The sequence below is a fragment of the Jaculus jaculus genome, chromosome 3 (genome assembly GCF_020740685.1).
Source record: "Jaculus jaculus isolate mJacJac1 chromosome 3, mJacJac1.mat.Y.cur, whole genome shotgun sequence".
NCBI lineage: Eukaryota > Metazoa > Chordata > Mammalia > Rodentia > Dipodidae > Jaculus > Jaculus jaculus.
In genome coordinates this window covers 183025793-183045791 of record NC_059104.1, presented here as the reverse complement: position 1 = coordinate 183045791, position 19999 = coordinate 183025793, and the positions used below count along the sequence as shown (strand labels likewise).

Genomic DNA, 19999 nt, shown 5'->3' with positions numbered 1-19999 from the left:
TTTAAATCTGCAGTTTCAGAGATATTGCTTTGGTATTTAATTGCTTCTTTAAAATTTTTTTTTTTTTTTTTTTTTTTGAGGTAGGGTCTGACTATAGCCGAGGCTGACCTGGAATTCACTACATAGTTTTAGGGTGGCCTTGAACTCTTGGTGAGCCTCCTACCTCTGCTTCCCGAGTGCTGGAATTAAAGGCATGTGCCACCACACCCGCCTAAAATTTAACATTTTTAAAATCAGAATTATATTTTGTCTGCCTAAGTTGGTTTCTGTACCTTATTCTGGCTAATACAGTTTATTTATAACAAGTGCTGTCCTGAGTTAGGGAATTTACTGCAGTACCTTACCAAAAAATGTTCTTATGGCTTTATTCTATTTTATCTTTCTAGGAGTCAGAGAATAATAAGTTATGTTCCCTATATTCCTTCCGAAATACCTCTACCTCACCACATAAGCCTGACGAAGGGAGTCGGGACCGAGAGATGATGACCAGTGTTACTTTTGGAACCCCAGAACGCCGCAAAGGGAGCCTTGCTGACGTGGTGGACACTCTGAAGCAGAAGAAGCTGGAGGAGATGACTCGGACAGAGCATGAGGGTATGTGCGCTAGCTGCCAGGCTCCCCAAGCATGGTATGTGCCCTAGCAGCTGGGCTTGTCCACAGCTCTTCCAGGACTTAGCCCTTAAGGGTCCAGGATCCCCAGGGCCAGAAAGGCCTAAGTGCCACCAGCTAGGAAAAAGTTACACACAGGTTACTATGGTGACACCATACTGGACTGTCATCAGTGAGCAATACTAAGCAGAGAGCTCCAGTGTTCAACACTTTGCCACATTATTGGCTTCTTATAATAACACCTCAAAGATTTGCACAGACCATAGCCAGTCACCCTGAAGATAAGTAGAAAGGGACTTTTCCTAACATGACTTCAGTGGGTTTGTTTCTCCTTTATTTTCTTTTGGTTGACTGTTACTTTGTGAAAATAATCACACACTTCAAAAGCAAAAATGTATTTGTAATGCATTTCTCTTTCATTTTATGACTGTTCTACATTGGTAAATTTTATTTTTACCACAAATCTTGCAGAATAGAGAAATGTCAAGGGGAGCACTTCCACACGTGGCCTCTGTTGCAGCTTCCCTTTCTTAGCCTCTTTTTGTGAGTGTGTGAGGGAACATTGCTAAACACAATGAAGCAGGTTTCTGGTTGCTATACTATGCATGTTCTTTCATTCTTTCAGGCTTTAAAATGCAGAGCCTTCAGCAGTTCTGAATCTGTTACTGTTTCTTAGGTTAAATACAGATGTCATTGACACTGTAGGGACACTGGGCTTTGATGAAAGGGTTTCCATCTAGCTGGATTTCATACCTCTTAGAATTCAGACACTCATTTTAATTTTAGTAGAAATTTATATAAAAATTATTGTTTGCTTCCCTGTTTGACTAACCAGATTATATAGTGGAAGGTGTAGACCATTTTGATACCTTGGGGTAGATCAGGAGCAGTAGCATATGCCTAACAGTTAGGCAACCCTGAGTGAGTTCTTCAAGCTGAGTCATAGAATTTGACGTAGTAGTATTAGCTAATATGGTAACTCAAACACTTTGAGAATTAAATCTAATAATGAATATTCAAGTCTCTTTTGTAAACTGTGTGAATTTGAGGTGTCTGTGTAATGATGATCATATTATAAATATTCATTATATCATCAAGACTTTAATATAATGATTCCTTTAGAGATCACTGAGGTAACCAGGACTTTTTGACTTTATGATTATATCTCAGCTGTTAGTAACTTTCACAGTTCTGATGATATATACATATACATATTTACATGGTTATATATCCATGTAAACACATATTTTGGCAATTATATGTGTGTGGGCATGCTTGTTTCTTCTTCAATATTGAATTGCTGACTTATTTCTTGCTAATTGCAAATAATTTCTGATTTGCTCCTTACATCCATAGCTAGACTATTAAATTATATAATCAGGTCATTTTGGAGCATATATGAAATAGGAACCTGTGTTCAGGATGGGTTGCTGACTTTTGTGTTCTGTCCGGGTTTCATCTATGAATCCCTTTGCTATCCTAGTGAAGCCCATTTCTCCATTATTAGAACTATTATAAATGCATAAAGTAAAATCTTTATAACTACAGAAAATTATTTTGTTTGAATTGTTTTAGTATTTTAACATGAAATGCTAACTAAAACATTGTGGTAACGTAGAGTATAATAATTTACCAATGCATTAAGATAAGAGCTAATGTAGGTCCCAATAATGTCATTATTCTGAAGCAGTGATAACCAAAGGAGATATTTTGAGATACTTCAACAAATACCATGTTATATAAAAAATAGCCATTTCTCATGGTTGTGACAACACAGGCATAAAAGTCTGTTGTTTGTACCCATAACTTAAGGACATGCAAAATTTCAACCTGAGATTAGTGAGGGAAAGATTTGTCTGCCATGCAAGTGTAAAGAATGGATACATTCTGCCCTTCCATGTCTCTTGGGGTCTGTGAATCCAGGTTAAGAACCCAATTCTAGATGATATTGTATATCCATAATGAGTGACATAGTAGTATCTAACTTTAAACAGTTCATATTTTAGTGAAAGGACTGACATATAGCTCATGAACTTCAGTTCAGTGTGTAATAGTAATAGCAAAGTTTTACATGGATATAATGTTTTGGGAGTTTTGGAAATAAAGTGATTGCTCCTGCCTATGAAGCCATGAGAGTTTCTACAGGGAGAGGAGTTCTAACTCACATTAGAAAAATGAAAGAATTAGTATTGAAAATGGAGGGGAGAGACATTTAGGCACAAAGAATAGACAGAAAGCTTTCAGATGGCCAGGATATGGGATATAAAACTGAAAAATTAGGTTGTATTCAGATCATGGGGTGGCAGTTGATTTCTGGCTAAATAGTTTGGACTTTTTGTTGAAGGCAGTGAGGAACTGCTGATGATTTTTTTTTAAGCTAAGGAAAGGTGGATTGAATTTCCTTTTGGGAAAGTTAATCTGGCAGTACTGTATAGGAGGGATGGAAGCTGGGAGTGACATTCAGGAAATTGTTCCAGGCTAGAGATAATAGAGCCTGAACTGGAGCAGCAGAAAGGAGAAAGAAGGGCATGGATATAAAAAATACTATGTGATGGGATTTTCAGGAAAGTATTTAAGTGTGGAGACCCACAAGAATGGGAGAGAGAGAGAGAGAGAGAGGGAGAGAGAGAGAGAGAGAGAGAGAGAGAGGGAGAGAGTGGGCGTGCTCGCGCTCTTAATTCAGAGGTCTTAACTCTGGACATATAGGAATGTGGTAATGTAGCTAATGGGAGACAGCAGTGGACAAACATGGTCTGCACATTAGAGCAGGGAGGATTCCTATTTTCCATTCTGAGTTTGATATTTGGAACTTGAATCTTAATTTTAAATATCTGCTGGATATTTATGATAGGACAGAATATCATAATGGGAGAACAGATCAATATGGAAAAGGTCATTAAACTAAGGATAGATTTCAGATTCTAAAATAATTGTACTGTAGGTCTGAGGAGGTAGAACAGTTCAACTAAAATTTCACCCTTGAAGTTGCAGGAACATCTCATTTGGGATGCGTTGTCTCATGGGACAGGGCAGTGCACATGCATTTCTGCTCCCCTTCCCCATTGCTACAGCTTGAGGCTATAGCCTAGAATTAGGTGATTGGCAATCCTGTGTGGCTGACATAACACATGATGAGCTTGCCTGAGTTGCTTATGTCTGGAGAATGTTTTGATTTTGTCAAACTAAATGCCTTCCTCTCATTCCCCTCACATATGTAGACTCTTTTGAGATGCTCATGATGGTCAATTTAAAATGAATATTTTACACACAAAACAGAACTTTCCAGGCAGATGTTTTGACCCACTAACTTATTGTCCAGAGTTTTAACCTGCCATTTCTTCAAGAAATACCCTCTCCCTGAGTAATGATTCCACTTGATGCCAGAAACCCCAATGAAAAGTGGTGTTCTGTCAGAAATGACCATCTGACAGTAGGGCTGACAGAGGACAGGTAAGCCTTCTGTGTTTGTCCATTCACCCTTCAGTGGTATAGACAGACATATTGGGGGGTGGGTTGGACAGGTAGGAAGGTGGCTGGAGGGTAGGTAGATGGGTCCATGCATGGAATGCCCATAGGTTCGTTCTTCAAGAGCACTGTTGATGCTGATGTACTTGTAGAGCACACAAAAAGTCTTTGAGGTTACAGTGCTTACATGGTAAAAGTCCTTCCACTGGCTTTAGTGATGAATTTTAGTTATCCTTGTGTTACCCATCTTGTTGCCAGGGTAGCTGGGCTCCAGCATAAGCGACAGTTGTCAGAAAATGAATACTTTAAAAAGGACTTCTATATCTAAATACATATATTTAATCAGAGAGTCCTTTTGGCTTCTGAAAATAAGTTGTCTAATGAGAATTTCATTTGAGCAGCTGCGACTGAGGAGGTCAACAGGCAGTGCCTAGGAGAATATGGCCCAGCTGGTTAAATCTGGTTGTTGTCGTGATTTAAATGGTCAAGTGCTGCTTGTAATCCAGGACCGTCTGTTTGTCAAGGGAAGAGTGAGTGCTTCAGCATAATGTACAGCTGTTTTAATCTCTCTTTAATAATAGAGCCTCAGCCACCATCATGACTGTGTATCATGCTACTAAATGTGTGACCCTGGCCAAGGGGACAGGCAAAGTGAGGCTCTGGAGTCATGGGGACTGTAGGGAAGGGAGATAAATTAGTACCTCTACTGTCTGGCAAAACTATCCAACTCTTAGCTTTTCCAGAACATTTTTTGGATAATAATGACTGTGACCAGGAGGCAGTGAGAATGTTTGGCAGTCAGAAGAAACATCAGAATGAATGAGGTCTCTGGTAGAGCTGTAACCTCATTGCAAAGCAGATGGGCTTAGATACAATTCCATAGATATACACCTGGTTGGGGATTAGAGTGTATCTTTGCCCTACAGAGTGGTAATGAAAACAAGAGGATTCACTGTCACATGCATGGACAGAAAGGGCAGCCTCATTTGGAGTCCCCATGGGGTCAGTTTTTCCTGGATCACACGGCTGCTTTGAGCATGGGAATCCATGTGTGACTGTGTGTATCTGATGGATTGTTAACCTTACTGGTTATCTAATGGACATAATCATCTACATTATATCCTCACTGAAGTATACTTAGGGCAGGAATGGTGTGTTCTGGTGTGCTAAGGGAGGTATCTCGTATAGTTCTAACAGTGAGAAAACTCACTGAGTTTGAATCCAGGTTCCAGCATTTAGACACTGTAGAATGCCAGGGCATATGAATTTGAGCGAGGTCACTAGAATACCCATGAAGAGTGTGGATTCGAGTTACACTGCCGGTCTTGACTGTCCCTTCAGCATCTCCCAGGTGAACAGCACAGAACAAATTACCCAACTTCTCTCTGTTTCACTTTCTCAACTAAAACATGGGCCTTATTATAGTATCAAGATAAGTATTGGTGAATGTAGCAAAAGCACTTCAGCTATGCTAGCCTATGGTGAGTGAGCTGCAGGTAGAACCAGCTTATTTTGTGGCCAGTGACTTTGCACATGTCAATTAACCCTTCTGTGCATCCTGCCATTTGCTGGGTGTACTATTCACAGTGTGTGTCTTTACAATGTTTACCATTCACAGTGTGGGGCAGTTACAGTGTGAGCCACTTACAATGTGAACCATTTACATCGTGGGCCATTCACAGTGTGCACCATTTACAGTGTGCACCATTCACAATGTGCACCATTTACAGTGTGAGCCATTTGCAGTGTGTGCCATTCACAGTGTGCCCCATTCACAGTGTGCACCATTTACACTGTAGGCCATTCACAGTGTGAGCCATTTACAGTGTGGGCCCTCTAGAGTGTGGGCCATTTACAGTGTGGGTCCTTTACAGTGTGGGCCATTCACAGTGTGCACCATTTACAGTGTGAGCCATTTACAGTGTGTGACATTCACAGTGTGGGCCATTTGCAGTATGTACTGTTCACAGGGTATGCCATTTACAGTGTGTGCTATTTACAATATAGGTAATGTACAATTTTGTCAAATCATATCCTTAACTTCAGTTTGCTTTGTTTCTGCTTTGAAAAGATGCTTTAGAGTTCTCTGCCCATTTTTAGCTCCTCAGATTTAAAGGTTTTTTTTTTATTTTTTAATTAATTAATTAATTTATTTGAGAGCAACAGACACAGAGAGAAAGACAGATAGAGGGAGAGAGAGAGAATGGGCACGCCAGGGCTTCCAGCCTCTGCAAACGAACTCCAGACGCGTGCGCCCCCTTGTGCATCTGGCTAACGTGGGTCCTGGGGAACCGAGCCTCGAACCAGGGTCCTTAGGCTTCACAGGCAAGCGCTTAACCACTAAGCCATCTCTCCAGCCCAAAGTTTTTTTTTTTTTTTTTAATGTCTCTTTCTATAAGAACATTAACAGATGCAGGCCATTCTTTCTGATTTTTCTTTCACCATCTGAGAAGCATCTCAGCATTTTACATTTTGCTATGAGGAAGACAATATATGTTCTAATAGCTCAAGTGAAAGAAATCAAATTCTCCTATGCCTTTTGTATTTGTGGACTCACAGTTTGTTGCAGTTACCTTTTTGTTTCTGGGGTAAAGTACCCAAAGCAAAGTATCTGATGGGTGGAAAAATATTTATTCTGGCTCAGAGTCTTGAGGGGAATATTCATGAGGGCAGGGAAAAGATGGTAGTGCAGAGGCTAGGCACCATCTCCTTGGCACCATCAAGTACACAACAGCAGCAGAAGACTGAGCCAAACACTAGCAAGGGGCAGCTGGCTATAACACCCACAAGGCCACCCACAACAACACACTTACTTCCTCCAGTAAGGATCCATCCACCTCCAAAAGTTCCTTCAGCCTGGGGACAAAATATTCAAAGCACATGAGTTTGTGGGGGACATCTGATTCAAACTATCACAATAGGCAACATTTCAATTTTTAAAATTTTTTTCCCTATGAAAATCATTTCATTTTCATCAGAATTTATTCTGGGAGTTCCAAAAAGTAAGGAGCTGTTTTGGGAGTTGTATTATTTTCTCAGTATACCTTGTGAGCAAAAGCAAAAGCAAAAGCAAAAAAAAAAAAAAAAAAAAAAAAAAAGAAAAGAAAAGAAAAGTAAAGAAAAAAAGGAACAGACAAGGAAGTGGTACATTTAACCATTTGTTTATTATGCAATAATGTTTGGCCCATGAAACTAAACCTGCGTGGATTCATCTTCCATCTAATGGAAATGATGAGTCCCACTGACTATGCCTTCCCCATCTATCCAATTTTTACTTCCCAGCTTCCTTCTGAAGCTTTGTGCTCACTATTGTCTTCCCTTGTGTTTGAAGATAGTTTAGAATGTTTTTAGCTTTGTCTTGGAACTTTATAAAAATGATGTCACAGCCAGGTGTGGTGGCGCATGCCTTTAGTCCCACCCTTGGGAGGCAGAGGTAGGAGGATTGCTGTGAGTTCAAGGCCATCCTGAGATTACATAGGGAATTCTAGGTCAGACTGAGCTAGAGTGAGACCCTACCTCGAAAAGAAAAAATAAAATAAAAATGATGTCACATTGTATTCTTCTGTAACTTGCTTTTTATACCAATAATTATATTCCACAATCAATTTTGCTATGTGTAGTTTTCGATCACTTTTACTTGTAGATAAAACTCTGTACACTTTTCCATGGCATGTCTGATAATAGCATTTTCTCCTGTCTACTGTCTCTGGATACTTGAGAGTTTATTTTTTTACGTTTGATGATAATATAAAAATAATGTTATGAAGATGCTTACATGGTTTGACACACTTGTGAGAGTTTTTTTCCTTTGATGTATCCTCAGGAGGGTATTTAGTATTGGCAAATTTTTGTTTTTATTTATTTATTTTTGCTTGCTTTCAGATAGAGGAATCTCTTTCTCTCTCTGTGTGTGCACATGTGGTGTGTTATAAGTGCTAAAAGCTTCAACTTAATTATCTATTCCCATTGGTTATATCCTTACCAACATGTTTTTCACATATTTTTAAAAATAAAACATCTCAGCAGCTCAACAAGAGCCTTTGGAGGACCCTCACTGAGTTTCTCTATACCTGATGCTGTGTCTTGAAAAAATTTCTTTGCTGTGACTTCCATACATTGATAGAATGTCCTCACGTGGCTCCCATACCCGTGCTGGGTCTTGGTAGAAGGTCCTCACGTGGCTCCCGTACCCGTGCTGGGGCTTGGGAGAAGGTACTCATGCGGCTTACATACCTGTACTTTGGAGTGTCTGCAGCCCCTTCCCTCTTGAGGCTGACCAGGCAGAGGGGCTCTTCTGGGGCCATCCTAACTGTGTTTGATAGGGAACAGGCTTTCTCTACTTTTGTTCCTTATTCTTGTTCCTTCTTGTGGTGTCGTTTTAGCGTTAGAGCATTTCTTGATCTTTAGTGATATCAATTCATAGCCTTTCCCCCCTATTCAAATATTTCCAGTTTAAATTACAAATTTATTGATTGTTGTCTCCAAACAATCAGTGTTGTTGATGGGAGGTTGAGACAGGAGGATCACATGTTCTATGCTTGCCTGGGGTATAGGATGAATTCAAAACCAGTCTGGGTAAATTATTGAGAACCTGTCACAAAATAAAATAAATAAAAGAGGGAAAGGACAGTTGGAAAGTGCTCAGCATAAGAGTGCTTGCCTCACATGCATGAGGCCCTGGGTTCAACCCAGCAGAAGAAAAAGTATTTGAGAATCCATCAGAGATTGTGCTAAGCTCGATGAGCCTTCTTGTGCGACTCTGGTAACTTACTAGATAGTATCAAGGAACTAACTAATTGTTCTAAGCCCTACATTTTTAATTGATGAAATAAGATTGTTGGCTTAGATGTGCATTAAAGGGAAGATTATTAAATTTTATGCTACTTTGATTTTATTTTTGAGTTTGTATCCAGATTTCAAAGTTGTCAGACTTAATCAGTCATCTGAACCAACCTCATGACTCATTTTTTTCTGTATTCTTAAACTGATTTTTATGGTCTCTTTCTGATTCTAGAATATTTATGAAACTACAGGTAAGGGCAGCTATGTCGCTTGATCTCTGGAGAAGTCCTTGCCCAGTGAGGTCCTTACAACAAAGCCATGGCTTGGAGCTATGGCTTACTGCTGAGTCACATGATAAAATAAGAAAATAAAATGGTTATGGGGTTGTGCCCCACAGTGTTACAGCAGTAGCAGAATTAATTACGACAAAGTAGCTTTTTTGAATGAAGGCTAGCTAGAGTCAAAGGCAGTTTAAAAGTTTTTAATTTGTGTCATGTTTTGGCATGTGTGTATAGTGTGCATGCATGTATGTATGTGTGTTCAACTGTGTGTGGTTGTGTGAACTTTTTTCTGGGGAGAAGCAAATGATCACTTGCTCCCCCAGGCAGGGCCCACCAATAGATTAAGGTCTCATTCCACCAGCACTCACTATGGTGAAGCAGTGAGTTTACTGGGCTTCCTTTCAGAGCATGAGTGAGGGACTACATACAGGAGCATGAAGATCCACCAGGCAGCCATAGCCTCAGAAAGTCTCACCGCAGCATGGGTGACAACCTCGCCCAGTGCTCAGATGGCACTCCCTTCCTTTGGTCTCCTGCCCTCTCTATACTCTTATCTTCCTGTTGCAGTCAGGTTCTCAGTGCTGGTAGATATCACTGAGCCAAGAGCAGCTTTTGGGCAAAAAGGGTTTATTTTGGCTTATAGACTCAAGGGGATGCTCCAGGATGGCAGGGGAAATGATGGCATGAGCAGAGGGTGGAAATTACTTCCTGGCCAGTCAGGTGGACAACAAGACCAGTAGAGTGTGCCAAACACTGGCATTGGGAAATTGGCTATAACACCCATAAGCCCGCCCCCAACAATACACTGCCTCCAGGATTCCAATTGCTATCAGCTGGGAACCTAGCATCCAGAACACCTAAGCTTATGGGGGACATCTGCATAAAACCACCACATTCTGCCCCTGCCCTCCATAAAATGATACATGCCTGATGTAAAATACAATGCATTCATTCAATTTAAAAAGTCTCCATTGTTTGTTTTATCAATTCCAATGATGTTCATACATCCCTATACTTTTTTTGTTTATTTATTTATTTATTTATTTTGGTTTTTCATGGTAGGGTCTCGCTCTAGCTCAGGATGACCTGGAATTCACTATGTACTCTCAAATTCACAGTGAGCCTTCTACCTCTGCTCCCCAAGTGCTAGGATTAAAGTATGCGCCACCATGCGCAGCTTTTGGTTATTTATTTTTTTGGTAAGATCTGTTAACTGATCCATAATGCCAAAAAAAAAATCTCCCCCAAACCCATAATGGCACAGAATAAGCATTTACACTATAAAAGATGGCACTGGACATGGCAAAGAACTATTCAGCCAATTCAAGATTTAAAACAACCAGGGCAAACATCAAAGTCTGTAGCTTCAAGTCCAACAAATCTAGTCAATGATAAATCTCCAAGTCTGATAATTGTAACCAGCAACAAGTCTTTGGAGTTCCAATTCCGCCCCTCCAGATTAGGTTGCTCATAGTCCTGGAAAATTTCATCCCGGTCCAGCAGCTGTCTTTGGTAGCCATCTTGTGGTCCCAGCATCTCCACTGGGTCTCCCCTGCAAGCCACAGTTCACCTTCACCACTCCATCTGCTCTCCGTGCAGCCATCCAGCAAACCTGCTTCACACTGCTTATGGCCATTTCCAAAACACAAGACTACATTGCAAACTCAATAACCCTCTGTTTCCTGCATTTCTTTCCTTTTTTTTTTTACATTCCTCATTTTTATATTTTTTGTTTGTGAAATTCATTAAATGTTTATTTTTCCCCCACAGTTAATTCTTCTTTTTATTATTTGTTACATACACAGTATGTATACAGTAATGTTGGTTCCATTGTGAGCCTCCCCCTTGTTCTCCCCCTTCCTAAGGGACTCTCCTCGTTGGGGAATGTGGGTTGTGCATTGTGGAAGCAGCCATCAGTTATGAGGAGGAGGCAATATCTCTGTGCATAATGTCCCAACCTGTGGCTCTAACAATCTTTTCGCCCCCTCCTCCACATTTCTTATACTCCACAATACCAGGTAGGGTGCCAATTTGTTAATCCAGTGGGGAATAAAGCAGATTTTGAAGAACAGGAGACTCCTTGAACACTCAGACCCTTTCAAAAGAGTCTATATTCTTCCTGTTGCCCCAGTTCAGGTCACTTGACCCAATCTAAAAGGTTGTAATCTCTCATGTAATTGTAGCTGAGTTTACTTTGGTGACCTGGCTGTCCCCCTTCTAGCACTGTATTTCAGGCTCATGCAACCACAGCTAGCATTTCTTTATGTGTATCCTTCAAGCTTACACAGTGAATTCTTTATCTACTGAGACCCCTCTGCAAACCTAAGGATAGCTTTAACCCAGTGACTTGTGAACTGAGTGCACTGAAATTCTGTGACAGCCTATATGCAATCACTATCTCACCTGGAACATTCCTCGCCCTTGAAAGTGCCTCTGATACTTCAAACTTGTACTGTGGGCAGAAAGAAGATGAAAACTTAAGTAGTATTGCATATGCCATATATATCCACATAGAGTTTTGGAGCAATCACTTTTTGTTTTCATAAGAGACTGGGAATAAGACTGTCCCTACTCAGGGGACAAAGTCCTTTCCAGAGGATGTTCCCTCAGAGCATGTCCTTCGTAGCTCTGCAACAGGCTCCTGCTGTCCTTCAGAGCTCAGATCACTGTCACCTCCTTGGAGAAGCCAAACTCACATCTGTGTCTGAAGTCCATGGCAACCACTTCAGCATGTTTCTTTGCTGTTTCATCTTCACCACAATACTGGCTGCCAATGACGTGTTTATGCATTCCTGTCCTGTCTGTCTTCTTCCACCGAAGGGGGCATCAGCAAGCAGAGACCCTCTCGGACATGTGCCCAGCAGTCTTTGCAGTGCCTAGAACTTCTAGTACAGGTCTGTTGGTTGAACAGACAGTGGAGATGCCAATGGGTCTTGAATGGTGCTTCTTGTTTTCTCTACTGCCCATCTTCTCTGTACTCGCTCCACTCCCACTGTTGGGTTTTCAGGTATCTTTTATCTTAAATAGCATTAAAGGTCATACTAGAAGAGAAAAATATTTTTTCCCTCTTTCAATGGCATTTTTTCCTTCTTTCTATGTCCACATTACCTATTTAAAATTCATGCTGTGGAATCTGGGGAGATTGCTCAGTGGGTACAGTGCTTGCTGCACAAGTGTGAGTAACGAAGTTAGATCCCCAGACTATACATGAAAGCCTGAAGCTGTGGTGGGCCTGTATAATCCCAGCATGCCTACTGCCTTCATGAGGTGGAGGGTGCACACAGGTGAATTTCTCAAGCTCACAGACCAGCTGTCCAGTAGATTATAACACTATTAGATTATTTCTATTGTTTAATTGACTTTTATTCTGGTAATCATTGATTCACATGAAGCTTTATGGAATAACAGATTCCCTGTGCACTTCATGCTCTTTTCCCCAGTGGAAATGTTATGCAGAAATGCAGTGTACTGTCAATACCTGGTTTGATCCATTTGCATAGGTCTGTTGTGATTGAACTGTGGGGCTAGTTTGTATTTCTATTATGGGCAATGCTAATTGCACATGTTTGCCACCTGTGTATCCTTGTTGGTAGAATATCTACTTGCATCACTGACCATTTTCCAATTGGATTTTCTCAAATATTGAATTTTTAAAAAATAATTTATTTTTGTATTGACAACTTCCATGGTTGTAAACAATATCCCATGATAATTCTCTCTCCCCCCACTTTCCCCTTTGAAACTCCATTGTCCATGATATGCCCTTCCCTCTCAATCAGTCTATCTTTTATTTTGATGTCATGATCTTTTCCTCCTATTATGATGGTCTGGTGTAGGTAGTGTCAGGCACTGTGAGGTCATGGATATCCAGGCCATTTTCTATCTGGAGGAGCACGTTGTAAGGAGTCCTACCCTTCCTTTGTCCCTTACATTCTTCCTGCTACCTCTTCTGCAATGGACCCTGAGCTTTGGAAGGTGTGATAGAGATGTTTCAGTGCTGAGCACTCTTCTGTCACTTCTTCTCAGAACCATAATGCCTTCTGAGTCATCCAAAGGTCATTGCCATCTGAAAAGAGAAGGTTCTCTAACCAAAAGTGTATTTTCTAGGTTCTAGGCCTATGTTAGGTACCCTCTCTGTATGATGAAGCCCATTGGAATGGGTTTCCACTCTATGGATTATACTTTTGGTATTGTTTCTGAGAACAACTTGCTTAGCTCTAGATTTTAAACATGCCTCTTTTTACTTGCCTATAGGAGATATAGTTGTATTGTTTACATGTAAGACCATAGTTTTGAGATAACTATTTTATGAAGTGTGAGATTTAGGTCAAAATTAATTTTTACTTTTCATTTTTGGCTAATAGATGTTTATACTATTTGTTGAAAAAGACTCATGTTCCTCCATTGAATTGCATTGTGTATGGCAAGACTATGTACAGAGGAAACTCAAGGTATCTAAAAACAAGATATTATAGAAGTCTTCTAGAACTACTGAATCATTAGGATGAGATCAGAATAGTCCTATTGCATTTCTGTATAATAGTGATGAACACAAGTCTTAGTACATATAAGCTGATAAGCACAACAGTGCAAGCTGGATAATTTATAAAGAAAAACAGAGGTTTGTTCTTCATATGTCTAGAAGCTAGGGATTCAAGATCAAGGTGCTAAAAGAGTTGTTATATGGTGAGGCTCCCTGGCTCACTGGAGTTTTGTTGTTGTGTCCTCACACCATGTTGAGGATTAACAAGCACTCACGGACATCTTGTATAAGGACAGTAGCTCATTCATAACATAACAACTTTGCTATATCCTTACCTCTTCATAATATCACTTTAGGTGTTCAGTTTCTGCACACAGATTTGGAAGGACAGAAACATCCAGACCATAGCACACGAAGACAAATTAAGGTCATAATACCATTTATAATTTCTCCCAATAAAATGAAATAAATGTTTAGATGGGTACTTAATGTGTATGTATAGAATGTATATACTAAAATTGCAAAATTCTGTCTGCGACAACCTAAGCAAAAGGCTGAGCGAGCACACTGAAGTCATATTGAAGTTTATAGTGTCAAGTGTGTCCGTTCTCTAAAATGACCTTGATTGCTTAATGCAGTGCTCCTTAAAATCTCCTTAAAACCTTCATGTAGTAAACAAACATGGTTTTGACTTGTATAGTAAGACTGAAACAATCTTGAAAATAGAGAATAAAGGTTTGGAATCCCTCTAACCAATATTAAGGCCCCCTATACACTCACAGTGATGAAGGCAATACATTGGCAGATGAGCACAGCAGAGAAATCACACATACAACCATAAAAGATACTCACTGTTTTTAAAAACTGATCTTTTATGAATGATTTCAGAAAGATAAATAATGTAATTAGGGAATGCCTTTTCATCTACACAAAAGATACACACAAACTTGCATAGAGATGCATACTTAAACCATATGTTAATTAATTTCATAGGCATTTGTCATGCTTTCATCTGGTATTGTGGATGACCTAGGGTGGGAGAGGGAAATGGTGGAAGAAGAGGAAAAGAGGGGAATGTCAAGGGTGAATATGTTTTAGCAGTTCTCATGTGCTGGGAGACGCATGTGTAAATGGAGTGCTGCAGTTGTGAGCTCATCGTAAGTGCTATCACGGTGAGGCTAAATGCTCTGGGAAGGTAGGGGAGAGGACAGTTGTTTTGTCTCAGTCTAGAAAGGGATTTATAGACATTTGAGCTGAAGTTTGATGATTATAAGCTCAATTGTTGTGAACAAGAGATAAATTGGAATGGCAGGTCATAGGAAACATGTATAAAATTTCAGTGATCTGAAAGAATGTGTGAGTTTGGTGACTGTCAACAAATTCTTCATGGCTAATTCAGGAAACCTAATGGAAAAAATAAGTTGGAGCCATTGTAAAGAGATTGAATTTTACCCTTTGGTTCTGGAAAGCCCATTAGAAGTTTTTAGTAAGAGTATGAATGACATAACAGTATACATTTTGATATTTCTTAGAAAAGTAACTTTGCTGGCATTTTGGACCTGCTAGAAGAGGCAGTGGCAAATTCAGAAGAATCTGGTTGTGGTTTTAATGCTCCAGCCACATACTGGTAACAGTTGAAGCACTGGTAGAGGAGGCAGGAGGCACCAGTGGTCAGGGATGCAATCTAAATTGCTTATTAGGTGTAGGGCGTGATGGGAGGTAGTTTGATGGGAAGAAAGTTAATCCAACTGGGTGAGGTTTCAGGAGAAGGTTTGGGTTTGGAAGTTCTGAGCTTGAGGGCTATCTGTGAAGGTAGACAACAGCCCACAGAGTACACAAAGTGCTGTCTTAGAATTAAGAGAAGTTTTTCTTGGGCCCCTTGCCTGTCACTCTTATGAGTAAATCTTCATTTCTTCAGTGAGCTCATTTTGATCAGCCATTGTTGCTGGCAGATGACTTTTAGCTTGCTTCATACATAGAAATGCTGTCATTCGCCATTCTGTTCACATGAAAGAAGAGCAGTGACTCCAGGCTCAGCTGCAGTGTGATTCCAATGCATGTTATGTTCAGGTATCTCAGAACCGCAGCCCAGTGGTTCTTAGATCATAAGCAGCATTGGCATGGCCTGGTAACTGCTAAAAATGTCAATCTTAGCCCCCTTGGACTTATTAACTCAGAAAGTGGTAGGGGCCCTACTGGCCTACCCATGTTTAAAAAAAAATGTTTACTATTATTTATTTATTACATACAGAGAGAGGGAGGAGAAAGAGAAAGGGGGGGGGGTAGGGAGAGAATGGGCATGCCAGGGCCTCTAGCCACTGCAAGTGAACTCCAGATGCATGCACCAACTTGTGCATCTGGCTTGCATGGGACCTGGAGAGTTGAACCTGGTTCTTAGGCTTCACAGGCAAGCGCCTTAACTGCTAAGGCATCTCTCAGCTCCTACCCATGTTTTTAATAAGCACTCTACTTGTTTTCTGATGTTCATTGACAATTGAGAATGATTTTATATTGTCTGTATTACTCTATATTTTATTGTTTGACTTCTATATTCATTATATAATATTGTTTCAGAGCCAAAGTTTCATATAGTCATTAGATGCTGAAGTCTGGGAATATGATGTGAGGTATATGTCATTAGATTTTGCCCTGTGTGAACATCATAGAGTACACTTCCACAGATCCAGATGGTGTAAGGCTCTCACTTCACCTGGCCTTTTGGGTTCATGAAGAGATATGTAAACACAAGGTATACAAGCTGCTGCCAACATAGCCTGGCATGTTGGCTGATATTAAAAATATATATATAATTAAAAGTGTAAAAATGTACTACAGTGAATATGTAAATTAATGACATAGTCATTTATTAGCATTATCAAATGTTATAATTATCAAATGTGCTGTACATGAGTGTATGTGATCTATTTAGTAAGTGGCATGACAGTTGGTTTGCTTGTACTGTTACAAACATATGAGTGATAGGCTACATTGTGGTGGCTGGAGTGTCATTTTAGTGACTGGCATTTTTCAACTACATTATATGCTGGGACCTCTGTGGCATATGTGTTCTGTCTTTGATTAAAAGATCCTTAAGTGGCTTATGACAGTAATATGACACCATGAAATCACCTTCTTCCTAGGTAACTTATTTTCATGATGAATTAATGGTCTAACAAGTATTCAAGAAATTGATAAATTGATTTGATTAAGGGATAGGGTGAAAATACCTGCTATAGATGGCCTATGGAAAACTGTATAGATAATGCTTTCTTATCTATTACTCTTTAAATTTTAGCCCACATATCCATATTTTCACATAGTTAAAATTAACCACACTGAAGTCATCTCATGAAAGAGAATGAAATTCAGGGGTGCCTTCATGCATTGGTGATGATTTAGGGGCTGGTGTTAGGGCTATTATTTGGGAGGAAAAGCTGAGGAGGGAAAAAAGAAAAGTGTGGTTTACAATGCATTTATTTGGATTTAGATTTTATTTAAGTTTCTGTACCTCTCTAAAGGCATAGTCACAGTTCATAACACAACCCCTCTGGGGCATAAGACATCTTACTGGATGATGAACCATACTTAGTACAGAAAGCAAAGCCCAACATGGCTGAGCTGTAGCTGTGAGATGACGTTTAATTGCTGAAATAAATCCTGTATTCTCCTTAGACATGCAAATGTAGAAATGTGAGATGGCCCTACCAGAGTGTATTTCATAGTTTCTGAGGTGAGCAACCTCAGGTTTCTCTGGTGATGAACTTTAGTTTTTGTTAGCCCCACTTGCTCTGCTGTTCCTGCTGTTTTGCAACAGGGCTTAAAAGTGCTTTAAGTGCTTGTGACCGTGGTAATGAATGAAAATGTCTTTCCAGCACTGAGAGGATTGCATTAGACTGAATAGTCACCTCCCTTGTAAAAGCACTATTAGAGTGGGGCAGCTGTAAGTAAGGATAACGATTTGTGTCCACTGCTTATTTACTGAAAATTGTCAATGTATTATTTATTGAGAGCTCTCTAGACAGTGCTTGTCAGAATAAAAATGTCAGCTCTGAGCAAAATGTTATAATACATAATAAAAATGCTAGGTATGCATTTTAGGAAGACAACTAATTAGACCTGCTTTTTCTTAAGGAAGGGACAGTAAAAATGTCCAATATTGTAGAATTTCTCTATTTACATAAATCCTTTTCTTTTCTCCCTGCTCAGCTTCATATTTGCTTGAAAAACTTACTATGCCCATGAAATAATTTGAACAACTTTGTATTGTTGCCATTAGCTATCCAAGTACAGGGGAGGCTTGCCTTAGGAGGAAGGCCCTGGCTTGCCACCCCATGGTGAGCAGCCTCCCTCACCTCCATGTTTTGTCTGAAATTGGATGTCACTTCCTCCCTGAGCAGTGCTCACGGAAAACTGCCTCCAGTGTAAACAACATGAAATTATTAAGCTTATTCCTCAGCCGTGCTAATTAACCCCAAACAAATTTCACATTAAGGAAACAGAATTCAATCAATGTAAATGTTATTGCTGTGTATTACTGTAAGCAATAATACAGTGGCTAAAATAATTAATTATTTTGTTTTTTTAAAGAAAGAATTTTTTATGGTGTTGGAAAAACATTTTGCGGATTTATTCTTTCTCTTTTTTTTGGCCTTTCCTGGCATAGAATACAAAAGAGCCATCTGGTAGAGCTGGGCTAATACAGGTTTTCAAACTTATTATTAGCCATTTTCCTTAAACAAATGGTTCATAAAAAGGGGAAATGTATTTTAGAGACCTCCAGGCTTACTCTGTCTAAAATGTCTTTGTTGGCCATACATGGGCAGGGTTTGTTTCCTGTGACCTGTTGTAGTTGACTGTAGCAGTGGCCTGTCCTCTAGCCGAGCAGCCTGTGACAGGGCATGTGGTGATGGTGGCAGTGGTAGTGGCCGGAATGGTGAAGAAGGAAAAGTATTAACTATTGTCTGTATCTGAGGGGGAAACGAAGTGCCATTTATTGCATTTCATGTTTTGAAGGCATTTGCCAGCAGAGCTCCCCCTCTTTAAAATCTAGGTTCATATAGGAATTCAAATTATCCTCTTCATGATAGTTTTTTTTAGATTGAAAAACCAGATTTCTAAATAATTGGTTGGTTGTGTCTTTAATAGCTTGTGTAAAATTTATTGTTATCAATTTTATAATCCTCAAGGACCTTTGAAGACATCAAGGACAGAAGGCAGATGATATGTGACACTATCATCAAGTGGAATGTGTATGTGATTGATGTGGAGTTATTTATCAATTAGAGATAGCATATTCTACTGCATGTGGAACACAAATGACACTATTGGTATTAATATTCTGAGAAATGATACATGATTTAGCTAGTACATACCAGCAAGCATTAAATAAACTGAAATTTAAGGTAATTTAAGTCTATAATACAACATGATATCTTCATAGAGTTAACCTCTAGTGTTTCTCTGTAATGTTCCCATTTTCTAGTAGTTACATTCCATGTTTTTCTCCTTCTGAAATTACTTAATAATTTATTTGAGTTTTAAAATTCTTCTCTATTAAAACTCTGTCTTCATCTTGGTAGAAATATTTAATCTTTTAATTATAACCTAAATATCTAACAAAAAGTTTGTTGCTAAATATTTACATTGATGCCAAAACTAGTAACAAAAACATAAGTGTTCCAAGAAATAGCTGGAGCATACCCCTAAAAAATAAAATAAATAAAAGCAAATCTTTATATCAGAGATAAGAAGAAATTAAAGTATTCTGGGAGAATTGTTTTAAAAGTACATCTGGATGGACCATTTATTTGATTATATATTTTGGTTTCAAATAATATGTTTCAGATTATTGTTTATATTTTGTCCTGTTTCTTTAGTTTCTGTAGCCAGATAGTTGTTTTATTTTTCACTTCTTTGAGCATTTACTTTTACTTTTTGAAATGTCAAACAAGTTTAGTTGTTATTTTTTGCATTTAATACATAGCTTATAATGTACTGCAGATTATGAGAAACTGTTTTCAGTAATTTAAAAATGTACAAATGAAACAATAAAATTCATATTGAGTATATCTTCATCTTAGAGGTTTATGTCTGTAAATATATTTTAAACAAAAGGTTTAAATACCATGCATTATGTAGCACAAAATATAGGATGCCCTGCTATCATAACTGGCGCTTATATAACCCTCAATAGTCAGTAACTTATAAAATTTTAAATTGCAATATTTCCTTGATGAATATTTCTAAATTTTAAAGTTATACTGTAATGCTAAGTGAATAAATGCAATTAGATTCTAAAATAAGAATGCTAGTTAGAAATCCACATATTCAAATGAGATGCAAAAGGTAGCCCCCAGCATTGTATTTCCTTTAAGGCCAT

At 39.1% G+C, this 19999-nt stretch overlaps 1 protein-coding gene across 24 annotated transcripts in view; it reads left to right on the top strand.

Moving 5' to 3' along the window:
* Positions 1-19999, top strand: part of Sox6 (SRY-box transcription factor 6) — a 610295-nt gene that overhangs the window by 288703 nt on the left and 301593 nt on the right. For all 24 annotated transcript variants that reach the window (XM_045144830.1, XM_045144813.1, XM_045144834.1 and 21 more), the window contains one exon: positions 387-594. In XM_045144830.1, coding sequence (XP_045000765.1) covers positions 387-594 — 208 coding nt within the window. The remainder of the gene's footprint in view (positions 1-386; positions 595-19999) is intronic.